Here is a 12326-nt window from a genome sequence, read left to right on the forward strand (position 1 = left end):
TGTCATTGGCCTGAGCACTGACATCACCAAGTCACATTTGATATGTGAGTTTTCTAGTATATTATTATTTTTACAAAGGCATTAAACAGGGACTATGAGTATCATTTACCAAAGTGTTATAGTGCAAATCCCTGCATCAAATTTATCAAAGAAAAACAATCTTATTTGAAGAAATTGCGTTTTGTTCTTTTATAAACCTGGAGAATTTTCTTTGCACTCATTTCATTTGCATCAGTTTTGCAGCCAATAGACTTTTATAAATAACCTGTGTGGTATCAAGTGCAATGTTGTAGCCATTACATGGGATACATGCGTTGCTAATCATTAAAATGTCAATATATACACAAGTGCACTTATACATTCAGAAATATATATTTACATAAAATAAACATAAGTGTATATTTACAAACACACACACACATATAGATAGATAAATACACATATACATATGCAAACACACCATTACATACATATAAATATACTAAAAAAAACAACTAATTAAAAAAAGTAAGTCCAGCTTTAAACTACAAATTCCCCATCACCCTTTGACTGGGGGAGGGACAGTGACATTGGAAGTAATTGGTGGAGGGGAGGAGTGACCTTCCCCAACAAAGCTGCCCCCCACTGATCCCCCTCCACACCGGTCCCTACCTGCTCCATTGATCTGTAGGGTCTGAATCTATCTACTTTGCAGCCTCCTTCTGTGCTCTTGTATAGACTAAATAACATTGGGACTGTGTCAATACTACAAAGTCAGACTGCCATCATTAACAGGAATAAAGAGAGTTGTGATCACTGACTCATTATCATTGTTCTTACTTAGTTTTAAAATGGGCAGGAAGATGCTGAGTCGTTGCTCCGTTGGGTAGTAAATCTCCTTCCACAGTTAGGCATAATATAAATAACATAGCATTTGGATTGGAGTAACGCCCAAACTGGCAAAACGTCACAATATTGCAAGATAACGCAACATTATGCTACAATAATGTGACATTAAGGCTATGCTAACGAGAGGTCGTTAAGACATTGTTTTTGCAGATAATTAGCTTTAAGGACTCTGTGTTATCTCAGGGTATGTAACGTCTGCTCCTGTTTTAGGTAACATCTGGGTCCTGGTGTTAGTGAGTTATAGGGTTAGGTCATCAGAAGGTGACTACTGATTATTTTAACGTTCTGTTAATGTCAATTTAAAATACCCATGTCTGTAATGCATATCTCCAAAGGTGCTCAGCGCAACAATGTCCTGGCACAAAATAATGGTTGGCCCTCTCTTTTCCGTTTTCTCATTTATTTTTTGTTACATATATGATTGAAGGCATAACTTTGTTGCTTTACATGCAGACTAATTTATACCGTGTTGTATGATGATAAAGTCTCAATAAAATATGAATTATAAAAAAAAAAATACAAAAATAATGGTTAGCATGGTTTTTTATCTCAATATATTATTACTAAATGGAAGAAGTTCGGAGGTAGTTGCACTTAGATTTGTTAGCACACCTCATTTCTTATTGCACTGAAAATTGTCCCCAAAACCATTTTAATTGTAAATCTTTACTATGTTTATTGTTTATCTGGAATAGAAACCTTATTTTAAAACCACGCAGTAGTTACAAAATCTAAGTATTGTGATCTTTTTAACCCCCCTCTAGAGCACATTGCTGCACATTTACGTGGCTGTGAAATACATGCTGTATACAGTATATTCCTCTTCCTTTGTCAGGTATACGTTTGGAGAAAAGGCAGAATGTTTTGCATGTTCTTCGATCTTTGCTATAGTGATGTTTAGAGTTAGGCTTTCAGTCCTATATTTGAAATGCTTTATACAGTATGTTACAATCTTACATTTATTTTCAATGGCAAAAGTTGATTAAAATGTAATTATATTTACTAGCTAAAACGATATAGTCATTTAGGTAGCAGCATTGCTTGTTTGTCACCATAAGCAGCTTTAATACCAAAGTGCACAAGCCCATTTACTAAGCATTGGGGATCACTGTAATACACATTCAGCCTAGTGACCGGCCAGCAAAGTGACCCAATGAGAACAAACTAAATTTTTATGTATTGTTTTAGCAAGGAAACAAAAATATCCAGTTTACCTCAAAACTGCAATAAAGAAATGATACATGGTAATGCAACTTGCTAATTCTTACACGGGTTCTGGAGAAAGCTGGATCTGTTCACATTTAGTGATACCTTCTATTGGACCAACTGGAAACTAGTTCATGGGTAATATTTGTACAAAAGGTTTAAAGGGAACAAAAGTCTTCAAGAGACAAATAGCATTTTCAGTATCACAATCGTTAAACTCTTGATATCGAATGTTTCACAATAAGGCCTGATCAATTTGAGGACAGCAACAAAGCACTATAATTATGTAAGATGTAGGACAAAGGAGGCGCATTACGTGGGGTAAAGGCCCCTACTGGCCATCCACTTCTATATTTGTTTCCTATGAAACACTTACACATCACCTACTTTTTTTTTAAATGTAACACATTAAAGCATCTTGTGCCATGTTTGCAAAACAGTGCTACACCATAAGGCCTATTACACCTCGTACAAGGGAATCAAACTTCAAGTGCCTTTTGGAAATAACCCTGCTAAGTTAATACAGCCCATTATCTGAAATACAGACAATAAACTAATTTTCTTGTTGACATACAGTGATCTGAAAAAAGGACTCCAAGACAATAACCACGCAGGATAATTCCAAATAAGATCCTTAAAAATGATCTTTAATAGATGCAAAGAATGAACAGATGATACAATGACAGAAGCGAGTGAAATTGCATAGAAGAAAACTATGCGTTTTAAATTAAAGTGTTATAAGCTCATAACATTAGATGCTTTCAAAACTGATAAACCAAAGCTATGTACTGTAAATTAAATGAGATGACTGATGTACATATTGACTCAAAAAATATAGCTAAAAAATATAGCTAGGTTAGCTTAAATGTTTTGTTGCCCTGAATGTGCACTTTAATACAATTCCATATTCATAAATTATGCAACATTTTAATTGAGATATAATTCAGAGGTATATTACAAGAGATTGCATGAGTACATATAGAATATTCTATATCGATCTATTGTGTTTTCCTGTGTGCTAAAAAAAAACATTATAATCATAAAAATAAAGAAATTCATGTTTGTGCAAGTAAATAACTAACACAACTTGAATCTTATTTGCCACAATTGAACAAAGGACATACATTTCAAAAGAGAATACATTCAGATGTATTTTATAAATGTATGCTTAATTTGAATATTTAAATAAAAAAATAATGAATTTAACCCATTAAATGGCAATGCAGGATTTTTTTAAATACTTTTATACAATCTAGACACTTTTTAAGAGGGATCCCAATTAAGGGGAATAATGAACCCAATTGTTTAAGTGTAAGATCCAAAAATAGTGAAAGTGATATGTTTCATGGGTTACATCTTGGTAACTGATGCCTTAAAATCTCAGACAACTAAAGTTATTTTAAAATAACTTTTGAAAGTTGTCTTGGAAATATTTGTAAACATTAGAAATGGAAATGTGGGGATGTTGTAGAGAGGGGGGGGGGGCTCCCCTATATTTATACCTGTCTCATTACAAACATGTACCAATAATGCAAATGTAGCCCGTTAACATTATCCCTGTAATTAGTACACTTTGGACCAACGAGGGATTGTACATTTAGCTGTGTCTGGGCCTCTGCGCTTTACCCTGCAAGCAGCTCTCTTAGCTATAATATAAGCCATGACCTCACATTCACTTACAGGCTTACTGCCATTGGAGCAAACAAAACCATTCTTAGGATGTGTTTATTTGCTGGACTTAAATATATGAACCTTGCACACATAAATCCATTTATAATGCCCTGAAACAGATTTGTAAATATACAGTTATTTTTGGTGACAAAATCCAAGTAAAGTGGTTAATATATTATACATTCAGCTTGAATAAAAAAATTGTTTTGGCTTTTGGTGATTCAACAAAAAATGACAAGACATAAAAAAAACTGCAATCCACTTTTACAGCTGGATTTTAATAGTGCTTTACATGTAATATTAAGTCACTCTCACACACGTCAGTTGTTTATCGCAAACTTGTAAAAAAAACTATCATAACTTGCACAAAATAATAAAAATAGGCCTTGTCTTTAGTATTAGTAGGGTAGAAGAGAAGTATTATCAATTCAATAACAAAAATACATTTATACATAAAGTATATCTGTGCTTTAAAAATAAAAGTAAAATACTAGAAGAGAACATTACTCATGGATGTTTATTTACAATTTAGAATCACAATTATCTTTTAATGTCTTATTCAATTGGTCCCAAATGTCCTTAATAAGTGAATGTCTTGTTTTCTGTATAGGAATTGTAAGCGCCTGATTGATATTAATTAATTGTGCTGAATGCTAGAATTAGTGCAAAGTTCTTCGTCATTTGGTTCCAGAGCGGGGATGGTCTACAACCCCGTATAGAAACGTTTCCCAAATCCAGTCCTCTAGAACCCCAGGTAGATCAGGTTTTAGGGATACATTATCCCTGCTTCAGCACACATAGCTCAATCAGTGGCTCAGTCATTTTGATTGAGCTTCCTGTGCTGAAGCAGGGATACCCTTAAAACCTGATCTATCTGGGATTCTAGAGGATTGGATTTGGGAACCATTGCCCTATAGCATAAATCAAGATAAAGGTTCATACTTACTAAGCAGAATTCTGCCATAAGACCCCTTCCAGCACTGGAGACCCCGTCATGCACTGGTAGACACCTTGCAGCACTGGAGACACCTTGCAGCACTGGTAGACACCTTGCAGCACTGGAGACACCTTGCAGCACTGGAAGACACCTTTCAGCAATGGAAGACACCTCGAAGTACCGGAGACCCCTTCCAGCACTGAAAGACACCTTGCAGCACCGGAGACCTCTTCCAGCACTGGAAGACACCTTGCAGCACTGGAGACACCTTCCAGCAATGGAAGACACCTTGCAGCACCGGAGACCCCTTGCAGCACTGGAGACCCTTTCCAGCACTGGAGACCCTTTCCAGCACTGGAAGACATCTTGCAGCACTGGAGACACCTTGCAGCACTGGAAGACACCTTGCAGCTCTGGAGACACCTTGCAGCACTGGAGACACCTTGCAGCAATGGAAGACACCTTGCAGCACTGGAGACCCCTTCCAGCATTGGAGACCCCTTCCATCACTGGAAGACATCTTGCAGCACCGGAGACACCTTGCAGCACTGGAAGACATCTTGCAGCACTGGAAGACACCTTGCAGCACTGGAGACCCCTTCCAGCACTGGAGACCCCTTCCAGCACTGGAAGACATCTTGCAGCACCGGAGACACCTTGCAGCACTGGAAGACACCTTGCAGCACTGGAAGACACCTCACAGCACTGGAAGACACCTCAAAGCACTGGAGACACCTCGCAGCACCAGAGACACCTTGCAGCACTGGAAGACACCTTCCAGCACCGGAGACAACCTTCCAGCACCGGAGACACCTTCCAGCACCGAAGACCCCTTGCAGCACTGGAAGACACGTTGCAGCACTGAAAGACTCCTTGCAGCACTGGAAGACCTCTTGCAGCACTGGAGACACCTTCCAGCACTGGAGACACCTTGCAGCACTGGAGACACCTTGCAGTCTTAAATAGGCTTCTAGATGTCTTCCAGTAGAGAAGGCTTCTTATGACAGAAGACTGCTTAGTGAATAAAGCCCAAGATGTCTATTTCAACTGATGTTATGCAATAATGTTACAAGACACCAGGAATAAATCCCCAGAGGAATAAAGCCTTGCACATGCCTAATGTTAACTTCTCCAAAACGTTCTTTAAAGTGGTTTTGTTTCATTTTGAGACTGGTGTTACTACTGTGATAATTTAAGACTCATGCCATTCACAGAATAAATACAGTAGTAAACAAAATGTAAAAAATATTATATTTATTTTTAATAACAAGCAGTTGTCAAGTGCACCTTCAGGTCTACAAAGACATTTGAGCACATTTAGTGAAAGGGGTAAGAGATTTTTCAAACTTGCCAGAAATGCATGCCTACGCTACGTGTCTTTATCCCTGTGCCGCAAACTTAGTGTTTCAATGTTTTGAGCTACAATGAGAAAGATTCACTCATACTCCCCAAACCGACCCACAGGAATTCACCCTACCCCATCCAAAAATCAGTTCATGCAGCACTTTTCTTGTACACATGCAGAATATTAAGTCCATTAGATAAACTAATTTGCGGTTACCCCAACTACTAAAAACCAAGTTGCCAAGAGAGCCTCATTTGTCAGATGCTATTTAAATTCACCTTATCAGTACCACAGCATTGGAGTGGTTATTGCTGTTTACTGAGTGCAGCACCCAAGTCACTGTAACATGGAAACGTTGTCTCCTACCTTAGTTTTGTAGCATGGAAAGATAAGGGCAACCCGGATTTTGGAGAATGTGGAAGGTTAATGCCCTGTTGTCTTTTGCTTTGCAGCTTTTTAGGAGGAACAAGTCAATCCATTCGTGTGTATATTTTCATCCAAAGATCCACAAAAACATCCCACAGAGAAAAAAATGTTGTCTTTTTTGTAAACTTGGGTAACTGCAGATTTTGATTGTTTCTTTAAGTGCCTTCCTGCATGTTATAGGATTTCTTAAAATTGAAGGTTAAACAGTGTGTTGTCACAATCAAAGTGCAGAAAAGGATCCCCAATGTATCAAAGACAGAGTGCCTAGTATCCGTTATAACTAAGTCGTCATCTTGCAGGACATAGGTTGACTGCATAAAACATGAACACCTTTAAGGGACAGCTTCTACCAGGTCAAACGATCATTTATTCATATATTTATTTGATCTAAGATAAATCTGCAATCAGATTTCAGAGGTGGATTATTGTAGTGATCTTGATCTGGGATACCTGCTGGTGATACTGCCCATGATGAAGTGTAAGGGTGAATGTCACTCTTTGTGATGATGATTTGGAAAGAATGTAGTTAAAAGAAGAGGGAGGTAACAGGTAAGCCTTTAATGCACCACTGATTACTAGTCCACCTTTTATATTAAAGACACCATCCTGAGTCAATATTACTAGGTACAAAAAAAATCTCCATTAGTGTTAACCATGTTAACCATATAAATAAATCAGATTTGCAGCATTGCATACATATTAGTGGATCTTGGTGCAACTGGCACGGGGGCAGCTAAAATGATGTGAAGCTCAATAGCAAACACTCAGGGGCTGGACAAATAAGTGCAAACCTTTTCTTGGGGTGTCAATTTCAATGTTCCATCCAACACACTAGTAACAATAAACAGTTTTGTTTTTGATGCTAAAGAAATAAAGTATTATAAATACAAATTAACTTTAAAGATAACAAATATTCAAGAAAGCTGGCCTTGGTTCTGCACATCATTGATTTCACATAATCGGGTATAGAGAGAGGATGTGGGGTGCCTCCCTATAGAATCGGATCTGCTATGTGAAGGCAACACCTGCCCATTGTACACTATGGTTCCTGTACATTTCAGCTCTGTTCACAGAGGCACTTTCAGCGATTCAGTGAAGAAAGGATAAAGGCACTAGCAACTATCTAGATCATTCTGTCCTCTATAATTTCTTTAGTAAATTCTAGAGGAGTACAAAAGTCAATGGACCTGAAATAATGGATGCTAAGGAGATGGTCTGCAGTTTTAGATGCATACACTAAAGAGTTAATTACATTCTGAGATTGCAGCAAAAGGCATGCATCTGCTCCATGATCAGTTATAAACCGACACTCTTTCTTAGGTATCACTACATACTGTTCAATGTGACTTTTTAAATAGCCATACAGTTCCCTTTGGGTTTTGTTTTTGATAACTACGCCCGGAAAGTAGATAACATATTTCCCTGAGTAACACTGCAGGAAAATCAGTAGGCCCTTGTATTCCGTCTGGCTCCTAATCCAATAAGATCTTTTAATACTGATATCATGCATTAATTACTTCTGATTACACCTTAGTCAAATAGGCCCTAATGCTGAATATTTGAACATGCTTGATCTCCAAAAAGTTATTGTTCCCATTTGACTAACATATGCATTTACATACAGTACTGTCAATTGCCAAAGATTTCATAAATTAGGAGTGCACTTTTGGTGAATGCAAATCAAAGAATATGACCTATGTTAAGAGTTCAAAAGAAAACTTATCCCCTATTGTCTGAGGTAACATTTCCGGCATGCTAGATTACAAAATAAATACAATTGTATCAAATCCAAAACATGCTTATGATAAACACCATTGTGCTGTCTTGCAACAAAGGGGCAAAAAGGTTTTGCATCCAGGTTGTGAAGAAAAAAAAAAGTTGAAACCATCTGCAGTTAAAAAATAAAAATAAAACTAGCAGCATTGCAGATGTTTGTCCTTTTCCGTGTGTATTCTGTTTTAAGTATTTGTAATAGTCCCTTTACCTTTAAGGTGTAGCAAAGTCATGGATTTGTTCATAAGGTGCTTTATGAATCTGTAGGTCATCAGTAAGTGCAGAATGCTTCTGTGAGCAGGTATACACTTCTTCAGATCAAAAAAAGCAAGTGTTGCATACATCAGCTTAACCCTTTATTTCAAATGCCCTTCCTTGGATGCATTGTGCAGTTGGCAGATAAATCTACTGGAATCCATGCATATCTCTTATCTTTAAATAATGGATTATTTGAATTTAAGATTAACAAGCAAAGGGATGAAAGATGTTTTTTTACTTGCTGTTTAGTAGCATTTCATTCTTTGCCTAGTGTACTGGTTGGAATACTTCCCACTGACCAGTTAGAAAATCCCATTTAAAAATAAATGATAATATTAACTTTCACGGATCCTGAAAGCTTCTTGATCGCTGAGCATAAAGTCGCAATGCAACAATGCATTTGCGATGAGAAATAAAGCATTGGAAGGCTGCAGAGACTGGCCGGGCCAGTGGCCTCCTGCAGCTGGAAGACCAGTCACACGTCGGTCAGCAGCTTGCTCTTGTTCACACAGTTCTGGTTGGCCACGGTGCAGTTGCCAGTTCTGAGGTTGGCCTCTCTGAAATTGTCTATGCTGTTGTTCAGGTCCTCTTCTATCTCCATGTACTCGGACTTGCTCATGGTGGAGGAGCTGCGCCGGCTCAGGCCGCTGTCCGAGGCCAGGTTGGGGGAGCTGACATGCAGGAGCTGGGCCTGTTCCTCCCCCTCAGTCTCTCGGTGGTAGAAGTAGTTGAAGTTGGACACGATGACAGGGACAGGCAGGGCAATTGTCAGCACACCGGCTATGGCACACAAGGAGCCCACGATTTTGCCACCAATTGTCACAGGGTACATGTCCCCATAGCCCACAGTGGTCATGGATACCACCGCCCACCAGAAAGCATCAGGGATACTGGTGAAATGAGAGTCATCCTCTTCCGCTTCAGCAAAGTAAACTGCGCTGGAGAACAAGATGACCCCAATGAAGAGGAAGAAGATGAGCAGCCCCAGCTCCCTCATGCTGGCCTTCAGGGTTTGTCCCAGGATCTGGAGGCCCTTAGAGTGTCTGGAGAGCTTGAAGATCCTAAACACTCTCACCAGTCTGATGACCCTCAGGATTGCCAGAGATGTTGCCTGTTCCCCCTTTTGGGGACCCTCCTGCTCTGCCATCTCAGTCCCCAGAGTAATAAAATAAGGGATGATGGCCACGATGTCAATGAAGTTCATGATGTTCTTGAAGAACTCCGGTTTGCTGGGGCAAGCAAAGAACCGGACCACCAATTCAAAGGAGAACCAGATGATGCACAGGGTCTCCACCACGAAGAACGGGTCCGTGAAGATGTTGGACTTGAAGAAGACGGTGCTGTTCTCCACCCGCCGGGTAAAGATCCGGTCGTCCTTTAGCTCGGGCAAAGTCTCCAGGCAGAAGATGACAATAGAAATAAGGATGACCATGACTGAGACTATGGCAATAATCCTGGCCGGCCCGGAGCTCTCCGGGTACTCAAACAGGAGCCAGACCTGGCGCTGGAACTCTCTCTCGGGCAAGGGGCGCTCCTCCTCCTTGATGAAGCCCTCATCCTCCCGGAACTTCTCCATGGCCTCCTCCCCCAGCTCGTAGAACTTGATCTCCTCGGAGAACATGTCCAGGGGCACATTGACCGGCCTCCGGAGCCGGCCCCCGGACTGGTAATAGTACAATATGGCATCGAAGCTGGGCCGGTTCCGATCAAAGAAGTACTCGTTCCTCAGGGGGTCGAAGTAGCGCATCCTTTTCTTGGGGTTCCCCAGCAGAGTATTGGGGAACTGGGCTAGGGTCTTCAGCTGGGTCTCGAAGCGCAGGCCGGCCACGTTGATGACCACCCTCTCGCAGCACTCGTGGTCCTCGTGGTCCGGCTGGTAGCTGTCCTGGGGGTGGCCGGGCAGGGCGGCGGTCTCGTCCATGTTCTCCCCGGCGACCACCGTCATGTTCCCGGGGGGGGGGGGGGGGGATCACGTGATGCTGCAGCCCCCTCCTCTACCCCTTCCGTGACCCCCCAATTACTCACAGGCTCCGGATCCCACCGGGGGGTCCTGGGGGTCTTCAGATCACTTTGGGGGGAGCTGCAGATCCGCCCCCAGTGCGCCACACATAGATCCCTGGGAGTGTGTGCAGCGCTAAGTACCCGGGTATTGCGCTAGTATTCCTTGTATCCGTTATTCATGCTGCCCAGTGTTACCCCCGGAAGGTAGCATTGCTGCCCCAGAATACGGGGTGCTGTGGGGTGGGGGAGATGGGCTTTGCTCCTCAGCAGGTCCTCCTGTCTCTGCGCAGTGCTAGGTACAGCGCCGTATAACCAGTGCGGTATATAGAGGCTGCATGGGAATAAACACAAGTAGGGAAGATAAGAGCCAGCGCTATCTGATTAAACACCGTGCCTGTTATATAAATATATATATATATATACCCAGCGCTATCTGATTAAACACCCTGCCTGTTATATATATATATACCCAGCGCTATCTGATTAAACACCCTGCCTGTTATATATATATATACCCAGCGCTATCTGATTAAACACCCTGCCTGTTATATATATATATACCCAGCGCTATCTGATTAAACACCCTGCCTGTTATATAAATATATATACCCAGCGCTATCTGATTAAACACCCTGCCTGTTATATAAATATATATATATATACCCAGCGCTATCTGATTAAACACCCTGCCTGTTATATAAATATATATATATATGTACCCAGCGCTATCTGATTAAACACCCTGCCTGTTATATATATATATATATACCCAGCGCTATCTGATTAAACACCCTGCCTGTTATATAAATATATATATATATATGTATACCAGCAGCTGCAGCCCACACATTCCTACAGACAAATCACTCTGCTGCAGTGCAGGGATAGCGCAGGGATAGCGCAGGGATAGCGCAGGGATAGCGCAGAGACTCCTTACCTTGTGCGGTGCTGCTGCTGCTGGGGAGCAGGATGACAAATAATAACAGGCTGGAGGAATGCGTCAAACCTTGCGGCAGGGAAAGCGCACGCTGAGCTCACCCTCCTGCGCCCCTGTAATATGGAGATCGTTTTACAGCCCAGTGAGTATCAGATCTGCTGAAATATTCATACTGCACACCATGTTACTCTGTTACTCTGTTACTCTGTTACTCTGCCAGGCTGCAGTGAGTATCAGATCTGCTGAAATATTCATACTGCACACCATGTTACTCTATTACTCTGCCAGGCTGCAGTGAGTATCAGATCTGCTGGGATATTCATACTGCACACCATGTTACTCCGTTACTCTGTTACTCTGTTACTCTGCCAGGCTGCAGCGAGCTGCTGGGATCTTCATACTGCACACCATGTTACTCCGTTACTCTGTTACTCTGCCAGGATCCTCCGTGCACAGGATCACTTTCCTCCTTTTCCTGCAGCTGGGATCTGATCGGTCACAATCCCCCGGATCCCAGCACCGAGCAGCGCATGGCAGGCACACACCGCCGCGCTATAGCAGTAATGAGCGTGGTGTGAGGGGGGGTGGGGGGGGGGGGAGGGGGGAGGAATACATTAGCAGCAAGAAGCAGACCCGGCCATGCAGCAGCAGCGCTGCAGGGTCAGCAGGAGCCCTCCCAGGTACCGCCGGCCATCATCACAGCCAGCACAATGTCACACCATCACACAACCCCAGCCATCCACCCCACCACATCACACAACCCCAGCCATCCACCCCACCACATCACAATCACACAACCCCAGCCATTCAACCCACAACATCACACAACCCAGCCATCCAACCCACAACATCACCATCACACAACCCCAGCCATTCAACCCACA

The 12326-nt window shown here is 41.7% G+C and overlaps 1 protein-coding gene across 1 annotated transcript; it reads right to left on the reverse strand.

The window, feature by feature from the left end:
• Positions 1 to 2780: 2780 nt before the first annotated feature.
• On the reverse strand, positions 2781 to 11995 carry KCNA1 (potassium voltage-gated channel subfamily A member 1). The gene is made up of 2 exons (XM_075603064.1): positions 11443 to 11995; positions 2781 to 10836 (listed from the first exon to the last, which is right to left on the reverse strand). The coding sequence occupies exon 2, from the start codon at positions 10447 to 10449 to the stop codon at positions 8980 to 8982; it is 1470 nt and encodes a 489-aa protein (XP_075459179.1). The 5' UTR covers positions 10450 to 10836; positions 11443 to 11995; the 3' UTR covers positions 2781 to 8979.
• Between the last annotated feature and the right edge of the window lie 331 nt (positions 11996 to 12326).

Source organism: Ascaphus truei, chromosome 5 (genome assembly GCF_040206685.1).
Source record: "Ascaphus truei isolate aAscTru1 chromosome 5, aAscTru1.hap1, whole genome shotgun sequence".
Classification (NCBI taxonomy): domain Eukaryota; kingdom Metazoa; phylum Chordata; class Amphibia; order Anura; family Ascaphidae; genus Ascaphus; species Ascaphus truei.